The 24,313-nt window shown below is 37.4% G+C and overlaps 1 protein-coding gene across 1 annotated transcript in view; it reads right to left on the bottom strand.

The window, feature by feature from the left end:
* The window catches only part of PDGFC (platelet derived growth factor C), a 134,757-nt gene that overhangs the window by 31,280 nt on the left and 79,164 nt on the right, over positions 1-24,313 (bottom strand). The window contains exon 3 of the mRNA XM_037378028.1: positions 5,846-6,026. Within this exon, the coding sequence (XP_037233925.1) occupies positions 5,846-6,026 (181 nt within the window). The remainder of the gene's footprint in view (positions 1-5,845; positions 6,027-24,313) is intronic.

Genomic DNA, 24,313 nt, shown 5'->3' with positions numbered 1-24,313 from the left:
CTTTCAAGTGGGAGGAGAGGGCTCATACGTGACCAAAGACATAATTTGGGAAAGGAGCAAAAAGCCTGCTTCTTCTTGACAGTTGCAGTACCCCATCTCCTGTTTATGGCAATAATTTCTGCTTGAAACAGGTTGCCAGAGGGATTTAACTTGCACATAATGCTATTTTGAAAACTAAAAAGACAGCACTTTTCACCGGCTCTTCTCCACCTCACTTGTTTTGATTTCCCCTCAATACTGTCTTTCAAAAATACAATTGTAAGACTTATATGAATGCTCCATAACCAGAATCAGTTATGTTACTTATTGAACACTCCTGAAGCTTTCAGGAAAAAATTATACTGATTTCTTTTAATAGAAAAAAAGCAAAGCATGACATTTGAGGTGTGGTAACATACTCGTATTTAATTTTGAAATTATTGTTACTTATTTAGAAACAATATCAGCTGAATTTTTTATACTTTTTGCCACACTGAAACTGGGTGGGATATACAATAAACTTCCAAAATAAAAAAAATTATATCTTCTTTAAGTATACAACAAATCTTAAAAAAAATAAAATAAAACGTTTGTCCAAGAAAACAAAATTACTTTGTCCTTACTTTGTCCTACAAATAACCAGTGAAATGATTTCTGATTCTTTTCAGCCTGAGCCACTGTAAAACTAGCATCACAGAAAAATACAAAATAATTTATATATACTACATGAGAAACTACATTCGCATTTTAGCCAGACAGAAAGGAACGTAGTCCTTCAGAGTAAAAAACTTGCTGTCATATACGCATAGTCATTCCTTTTAAGAGCTAAATGACAACCAAGTAGGTTCACAATGTCTCTCTTCCTTTTTGAGTGTCAGAAAATCCACACTGACATCTCAGGTTGTGCAGGTCAAGGACACACTGTCACAGACATGTGTGCTGCCCCACAGTTTTGCTATAACAGTTTTGCTACATTAATTTCTAACCCTTTGCTTCACATACACAAAATTTTATTTTTTTTTAAATGTCCACGTGACAGAATGAAATATTGTCATGGGAAAACAAGATGTTATGATTTGATTAGAAAATACCCTTCAGATGTTCTCTCTGCTTGCTAGGGTGGTTTTTTCCTCCCTCTCATTGTAGTCCCATGGATAACAGCCACCCTCAGTTTTGTACTTTTTGTAGTCTTTTCATTAATCTGAAGCATGTCCTTCTTATCTATGTACTCTGTGGTGATCTTTAACATTTCATTTAAGAAATGTCAAAAAAATTTGTCTTTAGATCTCAAACAAATTTAATGCAAAAAGAAATCTCCAGGGAAAGAATTAGCCCCCAAACCTCTCTGATTTACAATGAATTTTTGCCACACACAAAGAAATTGAATGATTGAATCTGCATGCTGGAACATCTTCAGGAGTTTGTTGATTTATCTGGGCTTAGGTTTCACTACACCTCATCAGTGAAAACTCTGAACACAAAGATTTTGTTGAAGAGTCCTTCCCACCATATGAAGGATTTTCACAGCCCTTTTTCACTCCATGGAGCATTGCAAAGCGCTACGTAACATTGATACACACTCTCCTGCTGCTTCATACCACCTTGGCTTAAACAACCCTGAAATCGTGTAATTTCCAAAAATCTTTTGAATAATTCAAGACTGTAGAAAAACCTTTGTTTAGGAGATCAATAATGTCCTTTATGTTGTTTCTGGATGGACTTCCAGTTATTGCAGCCAAAGATAAGCCCTCCTCGAGCTTTGGTACTGACATGCAAGACACACACCTGATACCTGTGATATCTGTGGATTTTTGAAAGGAATGGAGTGCTAGGTAAGAGCTTTCCTTTTTCTGTTCTATTAGTATATGCACTCTTTAGATTTTATTTGTCTTTTTCATTAAACAAGCTCAGTTTACAAGGTTCCACAAACAGAGCAAAGCTAAGTCAAAAAGCTAAGTCTAAAAGAGCAAAGCTCAGTCAATTTGGATGCAATAAAGGAACAATTATTAGACAGCTCTAAACAGATTATCCGTATTAAATTTAATCTTCATTACCATTAAGAGCAAGAGAACTACTAACAGCATCTCTGCATCAAAAGAAAAAAAACCCACCTCTCTATGACTGAAGTCCAGGTAGCCACACAGGTACCGCACCGAATTTACAGACCACCTGCCAAGTCCCTTTGAAGCTGGGTCAGTCTTTAAACTTGGATTTTCCTCTTCATCTTCACTTGCATAGAAGAGGGTTAAGTCTGCTCTTTGCAAAGATCTTTGGCGACAAAAGACATGCTACCATATGCCAAAAAAAGAAGGGGAATACAGTCACCCCCAGCTTCAACTTTAACTGGAGCTGCTTTGTTCTGAGTGCCCTGAATAATTAATAACTACTTTGGCAATCAGTCATGCATTCCTTAATGGCACCTCAGGCATCAAGTATCCCATTCACCCACTCCCCAAGTAACAATGGACTTTATTACATCAAGTTTTCTCTGCCAAACTTGTAACTGACATAGTTTAAACTAAACAAGTCACTAGGAAGACTGAGGCCCAAATATGTATTAATAGAGTTTATAATGTTTCCCTCAGTTGCATGGTGCTATTATGTGGATTAGAGCTGTAACCGGGGGCAGGTAAGAAGGCCGTGGAAAGAAATGAAATATGGATGGGTTTTGCCATAAAGTTCTAGGAGGATTTCAGTGGTATAGTGCTGCCAAACCCCATGACATTTAATAAATGCATAGCTGAACCATCAAAATGCAGAACAACCGCTAAGCAGCCCCTAGCAAATAAAAGCAGCTCACCAGTAAGCACAGACTAAGTGACAGGGCAGAGCATGAAAAGAGTGACCAAGAAATCTGGGCTGAAATTAGCATAATAATTTTGAAATAAGACAAACTACATTTCTTAGTATGAATAAGCTTTTTCATCACTTCCTTCCACTTTACAGTATTCCAGGCAAAATTAACTTGCAACTACAGAACAGAGGAAAGGGAAATTGAGTTACAGCAGAATTATAAAAAGTACTAGATGCACCCAGGGTACGCAATTTAAAATGGAAGAAATTCAAATTATTAAACTGTAATTGGCTACAATCTGAAGAAAAGCTTCATGTTTTTTCTTGGGGAGCACTCTGCTTTTACACAGTACATGTGCTGCTTTTATGAGGTGCCTTATAATCCCATGATAAACCTTTCTAGAAAATAATGTGGCATCTATTGACATTGGAACTGCTGTGAATCCTTTCGAGTGACTAAATCTTAGAAATAAAGTAATCAGATCAATAGCCATTCTCCCCATACTTATTCATCATGTGAAAGGTTGGTTTGAAATCTCATATACAAAGTAAATTTTATATATATACACGATAAATTAAAGCAGATTTAGACAAAGCCATTTCTCTTGCTCTTTAAAAGACCTGAAAATGTGTCCGGTGGCGCTCTCTGTGTGTGGCCCCCAAATACAGAAACAATCTTGCGCTGTTTTATTTCAGTTTTGCTTCATTTCTCCCCAGACAATCTCTCATTGCTAGTATACCAGCCATCTCCCCCTCCCCCTCTTGTCAAAAAAATGAGGAAAAAAAATATTTAACTGTTTAGGACCAATTCATTGAAGTGAATCACTAAGTGAATCAATCATATTTTTGCAAGAATTATTTAAAATTTACGCTATTTTCTATAGCTGACACCTTTTTGTGTGGAGGTTGGGGAGCTGTAAATTTGTTTCTTTTGAAATGTTGGATGTGATCACATAGTTTTAAAGAAAACCACATTTTTTTGGCATCAGTTTTCAACTGCTTTAGGTAGAAGAAGCAGGCCTAATCCTGATACCCAGCAATATAGATTTCATTTACAACCTGCAGTCTGAAATTGTATTTTGCATGGCTTATTCAAAGGTAATTTTTGATGAAAAAGATCACACAGCCCTTTTAAACAGACATTTGGAAATTAATACTCACAAAACCAATAAGCAGTTGTTATACTGCACATTCTGAGGCTAGTTCTGAATTCTTAATGACAAAGGCATCTGCTTTGCCTGTTACATATGTGAGAGAGAACATGCTTGGTTTCTATAACAATTTGTATGTTTACTTCTTATGCTATACAATCTTAGTGGAGAAAAATGGGGGACTAAAAATGCATCCTAAGATGTCAGCTCTGGTTTTGTCTATTGAATAAGTGATGTAAAAATATCAAGGATTAAAGAATTGTTTTGCAAGTGTTGATAATTTATATTGTAACCATCTCCCCCATCAAATGTCAAGGAATAAACTCAGTCCATTTATACCACATGGCATAAAGATAATTATACATACACTCTGGTTTTTTAGGTGCCCTTGTTTAATCCATTCCAAAGAAACTGGATCATGCATAAGTACGATAGGTAGCAGGTAGGATGTAATACTAGAGCTGCAACAATGAAATTTGGCATCAGCATGCAAATAGGGATTTTCTTTTACCATTTTCTGAAAGTAAACATACTTATTACATTCCGCCCTTGAGTGTATAAAAGTTTAAACGTGGCCATATTTCAAGTTGTTTTGGAGACTGATTGACATTTTATTTAATTTCAAGATTCATCATTATCGAGTCATACTATTCTACTACCAAAAGGGTCTAACTCGTAAGAGTCATAGATGCAGATCAAACATTTATTCACTTCAGGAAGAGTTCTTAGTCAGGCCTAAATATTTAAAAATACTTACAGGAAAACAACAGAATGTACATATATATATATGTACAGACACACACTATTACGCTGACATCGCCATCAGCATGCTAAATATGTTAAGCAGAAGATCATGTGTTGTTGAAAAGATGTGTGAAATTGTTCTTGGCTTCTTCACAGTAACTGAAGTTGTGCGGATGGGGAGAGAAGGCAAAAATGGCAAAAGCAATGAGCAAGCCGAACGCGTCTCCAGTGAAGCGCATGTTGGTGGGGTTACAAAATGGATTCTTTTGATCAATTTTTTATTGAGCTTGCAGATATTTTCCACCAACCAAATACCACAGACCACAAGTCTACTTTGGAGATTCACAAAGTGAATTATGAGGAATTTTCACAAAAATGCTCCTTACTCTCTTTAAATATGGAATACCTATTCTAAAACAAGTCAATCCCTGTTCTGCTCCACTCTAATGTTTCAGAACATTATCTCGTCCTTAAAAAAATAAAATAAAATCTATAAACATTGTTTTGCTATCACAGATCTTTCACTTAGTGAAAAACGTAAAAGAAATCTGTTGACAATGAAAACAGTCACATTTTAGACAATGTCTATTGTTTAATACCTGCAATTTGCAAGCATTAAGTCACATTCAAGAGAAGTCTAAAGTACAGCTTCCAGGGAAAATACAGTGGAAAATGAGTATTATGCATTGTCTGCTTTGTCACTACAATAAAACAACCCAGAAGCATAAGAACTTTTCTGGTTTTGAACTAGGTATAATCACTTGTCTCTGTATGTCAGCTGACTAATGAAAACATTAATTTCTTCAATTTTTTTGCAACTTCCCAATGCTCTTTCAACATTTACACAGCCGATTCTTACACTGATTTTTCTTCTCAAAGCCAGAAAAAAATTTTTTCATAGTACTGTATCAGGAATGCAAACATTTTATTGAAGTTTCCACACAAACAACTGAACCCACAACTTCCCAGTCCCAAGCCATCCAAGAAGAACCACAAGAACACTCAGTTAGTTAAAAAAACAGAAACAAAATGTACAATTCTGGAAGGCAGATTGCTCATTATTATTATTATTAAGAAATAAACAGTAATTAATCCTAAGCTATTATAAGATTCTTTTGAGCTACCACTTCAAAGACTTTGTTTTCCTGAAATGTTCCAATCTGAAACATGTTACTTACTGGCATAAGAAGTGTATAATGGATGCAGAATCCAGGTTCAGAAGGAAAATATTCATCAGACACAAATCTTATTCTGATCTGGTTTCCTTTGGAGATTTGTCTGCTTGGCACACTACTGGAACCACACCAGCGCCCTAAAACAGTGCCATCACTAGGCTCTTCAATTTCTACAAAGTCGTACCTGAGCAGAAAAGAAAAATCAAATGTTTATTTACTGATAAAATTTATATAAACTTCTTACTTTAATCCATAAACTGTCTCTGCAGTTTACAATTTTTTCTTTTTTTTTTGTAATGCTAAAAGTATGCTACCAAAGTCAGCTATTTTAAACTTAGCTTCAAAGTTGCTACTGGCTTAAATACGTAATAAAATCATGCAGTGAGGTTAAAAAAAAAAAAAAAAAAGTGGAGTTAGCATTCTTAAAAGACCCATGAGTATGGTTTTGTTTGCTCCTTTTATGGAAAGCAATTACAACATATCGGATAGGGCAGAACAAAGTCAGAGAAAAAACCACTAAAATTGCCTGAGCGTGGCGCAGTAATTTGTACTGCGACATCACCAGCAGTATGCTGCGTGTCACCGGTGAAAGCTCAGGGTCTTGGTGGTACAGAAGGCTTCCCCTCTTGTAATACCAGTGGTAAATAAGCTCCTGAAGGTTAAAGTGGCCCAGGGACACTTGGACGCACGTTTTTTAGTTTATGCATATCCCAATGAGACATTTGTTGAGCAAAGACATGTCAGAAAGAACCTGGTATTTTGGGAATACTGACTAGAGAGATGTGGGTTGGGAGCTTTGAGAGAGTGAAACAAGGTTGATTTAGTTTCACATTTCTTTTAAACTGTGGTCTGGGTATCCCTGGGGACCTGTGAAGGCTCGGTAAGAAATGCCAGTCAATTATCTTCAATTAGCTTCCATACACCACACAACGGTCCTCACTTCCACTGGAAATGTTTCCCAAATCACAAAAACACTGAAAGCCACTGCTCTAGAAGGTAAGGCTGGTTTCAGTGCTTTAACCTGTTTCACGCCAGTTCCCCAGCTGCCCACCGACAGCATAAACACCAGGGGTTTCAGCGGGATTTCCCCTGTTGCAGCTTGAACCCCCCAAGCTCCTGCAGCAGCACAGCCGGGTGGGCTGTGGAGGCGCGAGCGTGGCGGGTAAAGCAGAGCCAGCACTTGGGGGTTCATCCCCACGGCTTTCCCAGGCATTGTTTGACTTTGAAACCACAGCTTGTATTCTAGCCACAAGAGTAACACACCTCTGAGAAAGCTTCAAGGTTTCTGATTTTTTTATGTTCTCTTCTATGTGTAGCCATACACTAAATGCACCTCATGTAAATCTAAATTGGTAAATAACGTTGAATCCTTTTCAAGGGTACAAACAGTCCTACCTCTGACGACAGCAAATACTCATATTTTAAAAAACATGCGCACATACTCTACCAAATATCCCAAGCAGTATTTAAGGTGAAAATCATTACCTAATAAATATTTTCTACTGAAGCTTTTTCTGGATTTTTTTTTCAGTAAAGCTAATCTTTATAATGATTCCCAGTTCCCTAGTTAAGACAGCAGGCAAGAAATTCTCGTGTTGCATGTTTGTGCAAGACTGACTTGCATGTTTATTATCTCCATTTAAAGGACCAGTATTTTTTCCACTTAATTAAAGATGAATGCAATGAATATGCTCATTAACCGTGTTCAAAATCTATTACTGCCATGTACCATAGTTTTAAATCTTTGTTGAACTTGTGATACTAATTACTTTATCACCATCTTCCCTCCCCCCCCAACACTAATTCCTTTAACTGATCCATCAGTGTTTTTGCTTTATGGTCAGGTATACAACTTATTACAAAGGCCATGTGTACATTAATTGTACTAAGGTTTCAGGGCTCATCACATCAAAATCATTTTAAGCACTAATTATTATTTTAAGATCAGCTTATGAAGTTTCTCAAAGTAACCTTTATATTTTTTTAGTTAAGAACATGAAATAATGATCTACTTCTCTGACTTGTAAAAAGCGAGTAAGTTAATCATTACATTTATTGACTTAGGCTTAAGAGGTCTGGGGGATCAGGCATAATATGGGTGTTACTGTTTCTACATAACTTGCAGAGTACTTTCTATTGCACCCTTTGGTCTCCTGGTATCCCTGAAATAAAAGAGAAACTCAAATTCCACAGTGTAAATCATAGACCCTTAAAATAAATGCTAATTAATTCCATCTGTTGAGAGGTAAAATAGAGGGAAATAAGTATTCTGAAAAACCCAAATAAAATTCAGCTTTTGGATACACACGACAGATACAGACAGTTCTGTTTGTTGGGGTGTTTCTTCTATATTCAGTTCTTTTCTCCTCGATCTTTGTATATGGTATTTGTAAACAAGCTGTTATTTGAAAATCAGAAATCATTCTGATTACCTGTGTGTTATCGGTGTTAACTGGAGAGGTTTCTCAACCACCTTTCTCCTACCCTAACATCATTCTGATCAGAAATCCACTTGTTTCCAAGTAATAAATCTGGAAACACTCTAACCATTATATAGCACTCACTAGTACTGCACTGCAGTGTGAAGAATTATCAATATCATTATTTAAGGGATTTAACTAAAACCTATTTTCTAATCCAATCAAATATAACTTTCTCATGGCAACATGGTACAGTACATACGTCATGGTTTATAATGATTACTCCCTTTCTGCAATGTCTCCCTCAGGACCAACAAAGAATTTGTGTTCTTCTATGTTGAACAAACGATTCTAGTGCTGTAGACAAAAATGTCTGTTTTTATAAGAAAATATGGAAGATAGAGTATTTTTTTCTTACTGCTGAACACAGAGGTAGGTGGAGCTCCCTGCATAATATAGACATTTCACCATCAGCAAGGGGAATCTTTAGAAGTCCTGTCTACATCAACAGAAAAAAGTCCCTCACGTCCCTCACCTGTTTCCTGGACATAAAGACATTTTTAGCCAGTAACTTTATTCCTGTCATCTAGCCTGAAAGTGCTGTGAGAGCCTGCCAAAATAATCTTCTGTGCAACTAAAATTCCTTGCATTGCACATCTGGACTAAAGTCTGAACTTATTGTGAAAAGTAACAAAAAGTGGTTCAGATGTTTTAACATTTACGAGATTGTGCTACATCATTCTGCAGCTTCACATCACAGGGCTAAAGAGCAGCAGGGACAACAGCATAGCCATTCAAAATTATTTCCCCATCAAGAGAAGCCTGTACTTGCAATGCAAGATAACTATGACAAATAACCAAGAACTGAGAAGCTATTTTCCATCTGCAATGGAGTAAAAATTAAAATGCATGTTGTACCAAACAATGAATCCTTCTTTTCTGTGGAACATACAAAGCAGAAAACACGACCCTTTTTGACAATGACTGAAGAAATGCTCTGCTACTAAATCTATGTTCAATACATTATTCAAATATTACAAAGTAAAATTTATGACAAAGAAGTAGTCCAATCTTTCCTGGGATGAAAGATGCTTTTGTCTTTAGTCATGATGCCCACAATGCCTTCCATTATACCTGTGTCAGAACATGTATGACTCTTCCCTATGGCCTAGGTGCCTAGGACCATAAATTGAATTAACCGGAACAAAGAATGTGTTGGAAGAGAGAAAGGAAGCAATGTAAGTGACTCTAAACTTCAATGCCTTTCCAGCCAGGAAATGTCTTTTCCAAGGGAACAGGTTTTCCTCCCCCTTCTATATTTTTCCTGGGGTTTACACTGTCATTTGCTAAACATATTCTGACAGGCTGTTTACCTTGGCTTGCAGTTTTGTGACCTTTTTGTGGCTTCTCTCTGCCTTCCGAATTCCACAAATACATCAATGAATGTAAGAAGCAGAAACCCACAGGGTAAAACACTTTGTCATATCAGTGACATTGGACCTTTCTAACTGTATATAAATGCATGCTAGACAAAAATCTAGCACACCCATTAAAACAGGTTGTGAAAGGTGAAATACATTTTTCCTTTCCCCTTTGATAAGAACCTGTTTCAATTTTTTTTCTTTTTTTAAATGAAGAAAAAGTTGATAACAACTCCTGCCTTTTTTTATTATTTTTTTCCACTGTGTCCTGTGGGATGCTGTAATATTTCTCTTCCAATTTGTTTAAAAGCACACGGACTTCCAAGGTTTTCCTGGTGCTGGCATAACACAGCAGAATACCTACCTCAGCTGCAGACCAAAAGCATTCAAGATTCCCCAGCAGTTCCTCAGACAAACTGTTATTGACTAGAACTTAGATAGCTTATATTTGGACAGCTTCTATTTTTGGAAACATTGGAAATTACTAAACCTGTCACCACCAAAACATAATTCTGATTTTTTCTAAGCAAAATTATAACACCATCATTCTAAAGGAAAATTTCCTCTCCCTATTCCACCTCCACGTGAAATAATTTTCATTTTTGCTATTGAAATATTTAACTTTCCTATGGAACGGTATTTTTGGTTTTCCATCATTTGACTTTAACTGTGTGTTTGTTTAGAAAAAACTGTAAGGGTATTGGCAACAGTCTACACAGCCTTCACCTCTTAGATTCTGTTCAAATTACATCTGTAAGTAATCATACCTCTTTCTGTGAAACAAGCACTGCATTTACATATAGAGGAAAGTCAGGCCAAATGTTTAGCTTGAAGATGTTTTTTTCAAAGCTTGTCACCCTCACTTGAGGCCTCCTCCAAGCAGCCCAGCCATCCGATGCTGCTCTGAGGGGCAGATTCACATTTACCCGAGTGAAGGGGGAACACCAGAGCACAACAGAGGCCCTCGAACCCCCAGTATCTAACAGCAGACCCAGTCTGTTTAACCAGCCTGGTTGTAACACGCCGTACAGACTCCAGTAAAAACACATGGTGGGACAAGGGGAATGCAAAGCTTATGACAAAGGGCAGGGGGAAGATGAGAGGGCCTGAAGGAGGAAGAAGCCAGACGAGGCGAGTGACACGCTACATGAGAGAAATAAGTGGATTTCAGGCAAAGTACACTCCTGCAGATGTAGCAATACAGTTGTAAAAAGAAGAGCACACTGTATCAGTCATTTAATAGGTGGAGAACTTTCTTTTCTATTACCAGTACTACCCCTCTCACTGAAAGTAAAGTATGTTTTCATCAAAGTCTTTTCCTCAAAGACCAAGGTAGAGAGACAGATCATGTGAGATAAAAATGACACAAAAATTAAATAATTGATAATAATGAAACTGCAGGTAGTTGTGCACTATTTTTCAGTTTACATTAAGAGGAAATCTTACTTTTGGTATTATTTCTTTTCCCTCAGATATGGCCAGGCCAGGTAGTACAATTACCTATCAGCCAAGCTTGCAAGCTTCAGAACAGCTGTTTAATTAATTATTTTGCTTTTCCAATGCATTAATTTACATCATACTGTTCTGTATTTGTTGCCAGACAACAATATTTATATGAACCTCATACTGGGAAAGATTGGCCCATTCGCTCCAGTTCTCCATTCAGCCCAGCAGACAGAAGGTTCCTGAAATTACAGACCACTAGCAGTGCACATCAGTAAAAGTTAGCTATTAGTAACTCCACTTGTCAGCCAGGCAGCAGAGAAAAAACCTCAAATGATATAGAAAGCAAATTTCCTGAAGGAACAGAAGAGAGAGGGCACTTTGGCTGAAACGGTGACCCTGTGACAGCACCAGCAAATAATCCATGCAGGGTAAACTATCAATAAAAATTATTCTGCTCAACGTTATCAGAAATATTTGACTGGGGCTACTCTGAGCGACAGTAAAGTCAGGATATTGGAAGAAAACTGTTTTTCAAAAACTACTCAATATTAAGTTTTAAATATTTAAAATACCGAGTCTGGATTTTGTCTTTCCAATAGGAATTTCTGAAAAAAAATTACCCAGGGTCATTTGACCTTAGCTCCTGAGGCTCGCGCAGCATGGGCAGTTCTCCCCTGGCATTCATCCTCTTCAGGAGGATTTGGCAGTGCCTTCCACTCCAAGAGGAAACTCCTACAGATATCATTACAGATTACCCAACAACTGAGAAAAAGAGTTACGTTCTACGTTTTCTGTCATGCTTGATGTTTTAATGTAAAAACAGAGAAAAGACGGTACAGCAAAGATTTGACATGAAATAGATTTCCATAGTATTACCTGTATCTCCCGATCCTACAGTGTTTTAACAGTCACTGGAAAGAAACAGTATACCCAGATATAATCCATATAAATAACTGATAAGGTCCATTTTTTGTACTCAGAAAATGATGTTTAATTATACACAAGTATCACTTCCAGCAATAGACATCACTTCCAGCCAATAGAGCAAGTGAGCGTAAAACTCCCCAGTATCATGCCATGTCTACATTTTCCATGAAATAAAGATACTCAAGGTATAAACAGAGAACATTTCTAACTGCCGTTCACCAAATATGGATTGTAGTTTCTGTGCCAACCTACTTTGAATACATCTATTTTAGAATATGTAGTACTGTACGTTAGGAACTGCCTTATGGAAACAGAGATTCACTCACAAATGTTAGATGGTTGCCATGGTAATTTCTATTTAATCTTTCCTCATACTGATTAGTAACAGCCTGAGGCTTCTAACACAACTGCATAACTCTATATTTCTACCTTGTTATTTAGGACATATGAAAAAAAAGTTTATCTTTAGATTTCAATTTTCTTCCCCTTCATTCACTGTAAGCCACTTTGATCATAAATGTAGGTTTACAACACTGCAAGTGAAAGGGAAAACCATGGCAGAGTTCAAACCCCCAAATTCTATGCTTCAAACATTTGAACACTTTTCATTAAAAGAAAAGGATGCACTGGTTGTTTGATTTGGAGAAATTAACTGTTGCATGACCATTGTCCAGTCTACCAGAAAACCTATTTTCTTCTGCTGTGGATCCACTGAAAAGCTGAGGCATCACGTGAAGCTGAGACATGTACATGTTGCATAGTGGCTTTTGTTACTTGGTGAACTAGAGTCAGAGCACTGCATGCAAAATCAAGAAACTCAAAGAAATGTATCTTTTCACCCTCACCCCAAAACTCTCATTTATATCAAAAGTTTACCTCAGTGTCAGTTGATAAAACAGTACTGCTGGAAACATATCCCTTCCCTGATGGCTAGTAAATTGCCACAGAAACACCTCTAGGAAATAAATCATCATGACTGGTATCTAGGTGCACCAGTATCTCCACCTTCAGCATGTGAATATCCTGTAGTCTCTGAAAGTAACTTCTGCATTGTGGGAAGGAAGGAACTTTAACTTTTCCACACGAATGAGAAATTGTAAACTAGAGGAGACATTGGTAAATGTACTTAAGATCCTAAAAGAAAATAATTCCATATCCAGACAGCAACCCTGTAATACAGGAATACAGCGACCACAGTGTTCAATCCTAGACAGCCTGTGCTGCGAACTAACTTATTCTGGTGTTAACTTCTACTGATAGATTATTTCAAGCACTTGAATAGAAATCTTATAGAAAGAGACATTATAACCCCATAGATCAAAAGTGGAGGTAAGAATGAAGATTGTTTCCCAAACTCCTCCTTTTAAAAGTCCAATTGCTAAATTTTTCAGAATCTACCTATACTTATCATCTTTATATCAAAAAGTGTCAGGTATTACCAATGCCAGTCAGGACAAGAAAAATGTTTAGCTCTCTTTAAATAACGATGAAGTTTGGTCTAAAAATGGCACATTATGAGTAGAACAGAGACACAAAACAACAAAAAAAATATATGAAACTTCATACCAACATTACTATGTGTCAAAGTCAAAGATGAACTCTGGACAACTGGAGAGCTTGGAAAGACGTACTAACACATACGAATCAGCTTGCAAACGATGCCCCAGCCCGTTTACTTACCTTGGCCTTCATCTTAAGGAAGAAGTTACACATGGAGTAAGTCTCCAAGGGTTTCCATCGCTCAGGGTTATGTTACGCTTACTTTTTTTCCTATTTGACTACAGATTCTCCTGTAGCTGTATAAAATACAGTTAGTAAAAAAAAAAAATCCCCGGAATTAGGAGTCACTTGGAAAGGTTATTTCTCAAGGACTAGAAGATGGGTAACTTCTATGTGAAAAATTTTCTTCTACTGTTTCACCACCAATCTGTCTGCTTTCTGCTACTCACTGCATGTTTGTTTCTTTAGTACCCTGCACAAGTTATGAATTGAAAAAATAATGTATGTAACAAAACCGGTAATAGGAGTACTCATTGTGCTGCCCACTCGTACTCCTATTTGTTGCCCACCCTCCCTTCTGCCGAGGAATACCCATGCGATTTATTATTATTATGTACTTACAGTACAACACCATGTAGAAATGGCAATCAGAATTCAGGGTCCTGCTGCACGGGACACTATACTCTCCAGAGCACATTCCCCTTCATAGAGAGGCAGCCCACTGGTTACAGACAGCACACCAGCTCAGTAAGTAACCTACACCATATAGTACTACACTCTTCATGGTTTGGAGAATGAAATGCCTTACTAAATTATTTCCCAGTACTTCTCTATAAAGTCTAGTATATTTTATCTTGGGAATTACAGAAATCTTAAGAAATCACATGTTCCTACTGTACAGATCAATATTTTGTACAAAACCAAAAACATTACTGGAGCTCAGATTTCACATCAACATCCAAGGTTGTAAAGCATTCTTTCTAACCCACCCCACTATAAAATTTCTACCTCTAGTCACACTGTTCGCATTGGTCAACGTATCTGTTCCAGCTTCTGTGAATCCATAATCATGTTTCTACCATGTTTTTTCAAGCAGCACTTTAAATATTTATTCTAGTATCCCCAATGGTAATTTTTTCTTTATGCATATCCCTTATATCCTAGAATGTAGCGATGGCTCCAGTCAACGATGTGAAAACTACTGGCTAAGCAATTTCCTAATAATATTCAAAAGCATATTTTTGGAAAACAACAACAAAATTCCTAAGGGGCATTTTCACTGTGTGAGGATGCACCCAGGGCAATGCAGGCAGCACCCTTTCCCCTCAAGCACCCTCTGATAATACAGCATCATTACACGCCTGGTCAAGTTTCCCCTCTTCCCTCGCTCCTGCCTACCTCAAGGGGATTTGTGCTCTATCTATGTTTATTTAAATGAAAACACCTTTATTTCTTTAGTTCAGCGATACAATAACATATGGTCTCTTGGCTGCTACACTAGCACACAAGGTTTACCAGTTCAGGGCAGACCATTTGTCATGAAGTCCAATATCCTGCTTCAGGACAGGCCAGTAATTGCTATTTGAACAGAGCGAAAAATCCCTATAATGTAACCGAGCAGCCGTATAACACTGCATGAGGTAGAAAATGTGTTCCCAACCCTAGCAGGAGATCAGTTTTCACCTGAAGAGTGTAGAGTTTTCTCTCACTTCGAGTTTACCTAGTTATAAATTAAAGGTCAGAAAATTATGCAAACCTATTTTTAATCCAACCACAGCATATGAATCAAAGGCCAGTATGAAATGGTACTTCTTAATAATAGTTGCTAGTTTACTGGTTTCCCTCTTCTCATGTTACTGTCAGAAAAGGAAAAGATCTATTTATTTTACCTTATAAAAGCCCTAGGATACTCCCACATGACCATTTAACCTTTTTTTAATAATAAGTAATCTCCCTTTTTGCAGTTTCTCATGCACATGCATCCTCTCAGATAACCTGATGATGTGATGAGAACAGATTAATGTAAATTGCATTACATTTCACTTCTACTTTATCCTAATGGAGCAGCATCAAGTGCAAGACAGGACCGTTACTGATTTGTCCGACTGACAATATTTGCTGGTAATACTGTCTTAACTACAATTTCATGTGAGCAACGTTGTTAACACGTCGGTGATACACATAATGAAACGACCACAGCATGTAGTTGGGAGGGAAAGAGCCAAGGAAGAGGACAAGGGGAGGAAGAAAAAAAAGAAAAGCCGCATAACAGGTGAAGAAACACAACGGTCTGTCTAGGAATAGGATGGTTGGTATGTCTGCTATTCCTGCTGAAAAAAAACAGAATAAAGGTGACGGTGAGCCTATGGGCCTAACTGCACTTAGACCTCCAGGAACTGGAAAACATCAGGGAGGGAGTCCATGCTACATATAAACAAATATTTAGACACTACACAGAGTAACTTTATGTTGCTGTACCTGCCTTTGCAGCTTGCATTTGTCCTGACATCAGGACAGAAGAGAGCCACGCCAGAAACTGCAGGTGACTACAGGGCCTGTCTGCACTCCTGGGCTCAGGTGAAGATTGCTCACAGCATGGTTTTGTGCTCCCTTACAGTAGACATTTACTACTATCTTTTACTAAGTGGTGGGGCAGGAGCAGGGGAACTCCATCCAAACAACTGTTCTTGGAGTACCCTAGACAGAAGCAAGACCCACACCAATCTTCAAAGAAAATAACTTCAGTCTACAACATTAGAAACACAGCCAGCTACAGTAACATGAAACAATTTTAGAAGCAATAAATTAGGATTAGGACCATTTACAAAAATATGTTGATACTGTGGACATAGTTTACTTTATTCAAACAGCTTGCTTCAGATTGAGAGAACCAGGAAGGAATTTTAAGGAGCCTAAAATGTTTTTCAAGTCAATGAGTGCAGTCTCTGGTGTGAAAAAGTAGTAGGAGATTATGTCAACTGCCCACTCATCAGCAATCACTCCTCTAACACTCATCTGGGCTGTGAAGATAGATTTTAAGTTACTTGTGAGATAATATCCATTATAGTGTCCCCTAGCAACAGTGGATACTAAAAATGAATGCTGGGTTTATGGTAAAGAAAGGAAAAGTGGGTGGGCAAGAATGCCCCCAAATTTGTGCTGCATTTCCTTCTGATCACATCATGTAGGCTATGCTGTTCTCTCATTCTCCTCAGAGAAGCATCTCCTTCTCTTTCCCTTTTTTACATTGCACTTTGATTTGTTTATAGAGCACAATTTTGCAGCTATAAACCCTTTCTGCAGAACTGAGTTTATTCTTTCTGAGGCTCAAGAAGCGTGTGTTACAGAGTAGTCTGAAATAACTGTACTGCTTTTTGGTTTTCTATTTTTTTTACCTTCTTTTACTTCCCACAATATTTACTTTGTCACATTTACAAAATTGTTATCATGAGAATGGAATTAAGCAACTTTTACTAAGCAGTAGAGAACCCAAAGGAATGTGTATACTTCTGGATACAGTACACAGCTCTGCCGCAGTATGAATGATGGACAGGTGCTAAACCAGCAGAATGGGACCAGCTGAATGATGAGTTAGTGTTTGAATCATTTGGTAATCAGAGTCAGTGTTTTCTGGAATCATGGAAAATCCTAAAGAAAGAGCTTTCTTAAAAAAATAAAATAATGATTAAAAAAAAAAAAAAAATCAAGGAACCAGAACTTTGTTCAATGAAAACAGAACAGAAAAGAAGCAGGTCCCAGAAACTTCTTTTGATACAAAACCCACTCATTTTTAAATAAAATAAATAAATAAATAAAAAAGATAGCAGGACGCATGAGTCTATTGGACTCTTCTGCATTCATTAAATTGAAATAACATTGTTACAACCAAACCCACATGAAAGTAATAACCTTTGTAGTATTAACCTTTTTTCTTTATATATAAAGGAATAATAGATAACCAAAAGACTCTGGTCCTAAATTAATCTAATCTCTTTAAAGACTTTGATTTGATTGCCATCCCCACTCTCATCCTCTCATCCATTTAAATCCATTCAGCATTTAAACCTCTCTTGAATGGATATCACTATTCAGTTGTCTTGCAAATGGATTGAGCACTAAAACCCAGAACGAAAAAAAAAACCCACACAAACACCAGAAGTTACTCCACCACCTGTCTTATGGCATTTTCTTATGCATAAATTTATGGCACCACAAAGTTTATGGCATTTTCTACACGCTGCTCCTAAAATGCCACCTTCCTGCCACCAGCAAAACATCCCACCTTCCTGCCACCAGCAAAACATCAATGCTGCTACTAAGGACGTCAACTCTAAATTGGCTATTTCATAATAATTCTTTCCTAACAGTATTTCAAATAAGTCAAGGTACTTGAACGTTAGAACTCATCCCAGACATTTAAATTATATGACCATCTTTCAGACTTTGAATAAAAATTATTAACAAGTAATTGGGGGATGGGGTGGTAATTGTGTATTGAGGAATGAGAATTCATATGCTTTTTATAATTCCATACATTAAAGGAATCAATCCTATCCAAAAGGATCTGAGTCACATAAGAGAGACATAATAAATTTTAACTTTAGTATGATTTCACTTTTTGTGAAGAAGTTATAGCCAATGATGAAAGAGACATTTATAAGTATCACTGATTATATATAGTCACCCAAGTGGAGCCCAGCCCACCTATATCCTATATGTGTAGCATCTCATAAAAAAGCAGGTGGCTAAAATTGAACATGCTGAAATTCTAAGGCAACAGCTGCCAGAAAAGAGCTCTAAGGACTGGTCTTCACTACAACTTTCATCTCTGTTCTCAGAGTCTGTGATTGTGATGCTGACTTTTTTTCCAGTTTGCAGCCTTAAAAATTTTGGGGGACTCCTCACTGTTTCCTGACAACTCAAATAGAGGTGGCAGCAGCAACCCCTGCCCCTTCAGAAGGCGGGGGGCAGGGAGAAGCACAAATCCCAGCAGCCCAGTTACTGTGCAACTGGAGGCGTCATGAGCACTGTCTGCACCGGCTCTTCTGTAAATAGAGAGTTCATTTAAGGGTCTTTGTCCAGTTATTCAAAGCCCACTTGAACTTGCACTTACCCAAGAGATAACTTCACCCTCTGCAATCACAGTTCACAAGAAGCATTTAAGACTGTCTGACAGTAAGGACAGCCCATCAGTTGTCCAGAAAATAATCTTTTTAGGAACTAGACCTTGATAAGAAACTCACTGCCCTCAAAAGACCCAGAATGAATACTTTATGTGAAGGGTTACATTTTGTTCCTCAATCTATGCTTGATATTAGTATGTTTTTCACACATACTTCAATATTACCCCTATAATGCACTCAAGGCAAAACAAACAAAAATTTTGGGTGTCCCCATCCCCCCCTCCCCGCCCCCCCCGCAAGGATGTGGGGTTGAATTTAATCTTTCTATAAGGAAAAGGTGCTGACATTAGTCTTTCATGCTGGTGCTCTGTTGATGCTGTAAAGACACTTCCATGACAAGGGGCCAAACAGAAGCAAAAAATCTGTCCTCTTTTTTACCGAGACGCTTAGGATGCAGTTATACAAGTTTACTCCACATGCTAGATGTACAGACCTGTAGTAATTACAAGAAGTGAAGCTCCACATGGTGCAAGTTACTCATTGTGTCTTATATTACACCCAAAGGTCTCTTAAAAAAATTAATTAAGAAAATATTTAGCCTTTTTTATTGTGTTTACTGTAACTTATCGCTACATAGTATGCATTTGACACAATTTATGTCAAAAAATACCCCCAAAACCAGCTAAGCAAATATTTTCCTTCTTCATAGCCACTAAGGACAATGTCTGCATGTTTCCTCTTAATATACTTGTTTCAGTCTTGTCAGAATGAGCCAGATCTAATTTTTTAACCCTTGTCAACGATTTCCTAACGATACATTCATTAAGAACACAAGTGACTGTTGAAGCCAGTCGGGTTACAGTTTCTACCACAGAACCTTAATGCCCCCCGAATGGAAGGGGATAGCTTGGGCACAGTCCAGTCACAACAGATCTCAAGTGAAAGCAAGTAGCATACAGAAACATTAGGGAAAAGGGAGGGAGTGAACTTAATGCATGTGGCTCTGTATCATAAAGGGTCATCCTAAGAACCCTCAGAGGAAGAACGTCCCTGCATTAAGAGTTAAGTACTTAATTTGATTTGAAGAGGGGGAAAAAAGTCACAGAACTACTTACATAGATTTTACCCCATGTTAGCACTGACAGCTGCCTTCAGCTTAACTAATTTTCTTCAGGCAAAAGTTCTACATATTACACATACTAACTAGAAAGCTTTGGGATTTCTTTCAAAACAGAGGTAAATGATTCACTTATACAAAGATTCACATATGCAGCTGCTAAAAGCTCCTCCAGCCCTGCAAAAAAACCAAAAACCCCCACCACAAAACAGACTATAGTTCATACTTTAAATTAGAGGACTGAACAGAATCGAAAATGAGTGTAGCTATCATAATATGAAGACAATGGTCAAATGGCACCTATTATTCAACCATCAGTTGGTTTCACATTCCTTTACTCATGTATTTTATCCGTATCATCTTATCTACAGAAATTGCACTTTGGATTTGTGACACATCTCTGTGGTTTATTACATATAATACAAGTCAGACTGTAATCATCTGACAATTAGGAAGAACAGCTGCAACCACCACTGAAATGAACTAGAGCCATTCTGCGCACAGGCAGACAGTGAGTTTGATACACACTACTAACGTAAGAAATATATTTTATTTATTTATTTATTTTCCTATTGCAGCATTGCATTTTAACGTTCTAATGTACAACCAACTCACAACATCAGGCTGACTTTTAAAGACAACTGTAGCATCCACGTTCTGCCCAGAAAAAAGCTAATTCTATGTATTCCTATCACAAAGCTGTTACCATTGAATGTAAGAGACAGAAAGCAACAAATCTGGACAAAAGCAACAACTGAGAAAAATCAGTCCTTCCTGGTCATGAGTTAAGGCATCTCTCTGATGACAGGAGCTGTCAGGAACAGAAGTCTAATGGCCTCATGATTAAAACAGCATTGAGGGGCTAGCATCATGAAAATAATGACCTGTCATATCAGCAGAAGAAAAGCTGCTGCTTTTCTTCATCAGAAGGGGTGGGCTTACAGAATGTAAATCCCCTAAGCCTCTGTTAGCTTATGTAATGAAAATTCACTGCCAGTCCTATCATCTGAACAGTACTGCACAATGCAGCCAGAAGACTGTACTCCTCCTTTTCTGTTTGTTTAGTTTGCTGGGTTTTGGGTATGGTTTTTTTTTTTTCTTTGTGAACTTTTTCATTCACAAGTCACAACTGAAATTATAAAAGCACACAAGACTGAAATTACTGCAATATTGCAGAGATTTATATATCTATATTATCAACCAAATAACCTAAATCTCTTCTGAGATACATGCATGGATACAGTTTCCATGTAAATTGGAGTTTGTGTTCACTTTGGAAAGGACACTGGTATTCTTACCATTCTGCCCACAGAAAGGGTTGCAATGCAGATGTAGTAGAACTACACTGTTAAGAAAATCATTAGCTGTATTTCAAGCAATGCAGAGATGAACTGCATAAATTTCAAGCCCACCACAATTGTAAAGGCAGGACAAAAACCACCTGGAGAAATACAGGCAAAATATCAGAAGTTTATTCTAAAACACCTATAATTTAAACTTTGTTTCGAAAACATATAGAACACAGCAATCGTGCTTAAGACTGGTGAGAATCAGCATGATCAGAACTCTGCTGGTTAATGTTGTTCCAGGCGTGTCTGGGTCAGGATGGCTGGTCATAAACATAGAATTTGCTGTAATGCAAATGTTCTACCTTGGTAAATACTGTTAATTGAATTGCAGGTAAAAATGGAGTGGAAAAAAGCCATACAGGATCACCCCAATTCAGATTCAGGGAAGTATTTAAAGTGGAAGCTAGAATGATACCTTCAACGTATCTGTAAAATGGGATATTTGCTCTAGATTAAAAGACCTCACATAACAGCTTGAAATGTCAGAACTGATGTTGGAGAAATCCAAGTGTGGAGACCAGGCAAGCCAGATATAAGGCAAAAACTTGCCATAGCTTCAGGATATATCTAGGACATCATATTTACCACCACCATTGTTTTCCTGTTACAGAACTATGCTAAGGAAAAAGTCTTATGTAGTTGGATATGGTTTTGTTTTATTTTTTCCAATATGTGAGAAACATTTGAATTACTATGAGACTTAAAAGCTGCTAATTACCTTAAACTAATATAGTCCAGTGTTTTCTCTCATTGACCCCATGAGCTGACAGTACAGGGTGTTAGAGCCTACAGCAACGATGGAGACAGCTGTAGCATTGCACAGAATGTGCACCTTAAGTAGGTAGAGTGGCAACGACCACTGCAGGTAACTCGTGAGGTCCTCTCATACACTACAGATGGGAGAGAAAGGTGTCCTGGTACAAACTGTACACTGTGGCACAGAAAGTCTTAACGTTACCAGGTTGTACTTTTTATCTAGTTTCGGTCACAGGTCAGAACTAAAGGATCAGGTCACTGTAAGGTACAGAGTTACAATACATTAAATTTCATACCGTATTATGTTCTGTCCTTTGTCATATAAATGTGCCTTTGGAGGGGCTGTTGAGTGCTCTACAGCAACAATACTGGTTTGTGTGTTTCAAGATGGCAGAAACAGCAGAATAACAAGTAGTATGGGATGTAGTCAATAAAACCCCTTAGCTTTTCTACAGAAGGTACTGGAAAAAATATTATTTTATTAGGAAATATAAGAGATAAGAAATGCAAGATACAACTTATTATTCTGATAACTGGTAAATTACTTGGCTTGTGTAGAATTGTTTTACATAGTTCAGCTCCCTGTGTTAGTTATTTCCTCAACTGGTCAATTATTTATACTCCCTTCATGTCCAACAAAGTACACTTTCTCTTCTTTAACCGAGTTTGGTCCTGAATTTAAATTTCATAGGAACCCTAGCTATAGTGCTTTTTTATAAGAAAAAAAAACCAAAACAAAAAACAAACAAGCCAACAATACAACCCTCTTCTTCAGAGGGTCATATCTTCCAAGCCAAAAAGCCCAACGCAACCTCAAAAGCACACGTATCAGGGAGTGCATTCGTACAGCTTCCTGGTACCCCTGCACAAACACAAGCATGGTAAGATTATGACCGAGTAAAGATTACGAGTGACTTATTACTGTTTCTTAACTTGACCAGTACTTTTGTATTCAGCACATTGTTTACTTGAATAAATATACTCCCATTGAAAGGCTATTCTAGTTATAACATTAAAAATATTTTAACTTATCTTACTTTTTTCTTTGCAAGCGGACAAATGAGTCACCCTACCTGGATTTTCTTTCACTTGCTGCTTCACTCTGCCATATGCAAAGGAAGAAAAACCAAGCTAAGTTTTCATTTAAAGAAAAGAATTATTGTGCAAAGACAGTGCACTCATCTGAGCAAACATATGTTTATAGTACTGGGTATTTTAATTATATTTGACATGGCCTTGACAATTACTCCCTTCAGAATTATGAAGGAAAGGTATCTGCCAATCTGTTATGAACCTCAGCTCCCGAATTAAGTGCAAGAGTAACCTCTAAGAAATTCGTTGATAGAAGATATAAAAAACCAGCTGAATATCAGTTAATTAGAAGAAATGAAAGCAAGAATCAAATCAAATATGTATACAAGGTACTCAAAATAAAACCCCAAACAGAAAAGCAAAACAAAAAAATACTTTGAAAGATTTGTGTGAAATACCTCTCCAGGAACACAAAAGAGGATATGACATTCAAATGACAAATTTTACCTGTTCCTTTATTTACTGAAAAGAGTTTAAACAATGTACCACTATTCACACATTGGGATTTTAACGATGTGTTGCTGTGATGGCAGACAGATACAGGATACGAGAGTTTAGTATCTCTCCCCCTTCACACACCCACAGGAAGTGTATATAATGTCAGCTCCTATGGCCTCACAAAATATCCAAACCACGATCCATCAGATAGCTTGGTTCAAAACTACATCCCTCCTGATGCCTGTTACGCCATGGTTGTTTCTCTCCTAAGCTACAAAGCCTTCAGCTGTGAATCATAGGAAGGAACTACAGATTCCGTAAGTCCCACAGAAACCTGTGCCAGTGATTGAGAATGCTTACTGAGGCTGAGAAAAAAACCAATACCATTGAAGAATGTCAATAATGTCAACTAATACAATACTGTAAGTGTTGTTTTCCATACAAAACAGAGAACTTTACCATTAAAGGCCATTAAAATATTGTGCAGTAGGGAGGTAAGTTTTTTGTGGGGGGTGTTTTTGTTGTTTTGGGTTGTTTTTTTTTGTTGGGGAGGGGGTGGGGGTGGGTTTTTTTGTGGTTTTTTTTTGTTTGTTTGTTTTGGGTTTGGTTTTTGGGGGTTTTGTTTTATTTTGTTTGTTGTTTGGGTTTTTTTTTTAACAGGACATTGTACTTTCTGGTCATGACCTGATTTCCACTTCAGGTAACCTGCTTACCTAAATTTTCCCTGGAAAATTAGACATTAATTCCTCTAATATTCTGTCAAGAGTATATTCCTAGATGTCAAAACTGTTATTTGAGACAGAGATAAAATATTTCACATTTTTGTATCATAATATATCTGTGGCCCAGATACTGAATGCAGAAGGAAAAATGGGGGGACCC

This window comes from Falco rusticolus, chromosome 1 (genome assembly GCF_015220075.1).
Source record: "Falco rusticolus isolate bFalRus1 chromosome 1, bFalRus1.pri, whole genome shotgun sequence".
Taxonomy (NCBI): domain Eukaryota; kingdom Metazoa; phylum Chordata; class Aves; order Falconiformes; family Falconidae; genus Falco; species Falco rusticolus.
The sequence above is the reverse complement of the archived record's forward strand: the minus strand, read 5'-3'. Positions and strand labels throughout refer to the sequence as shown.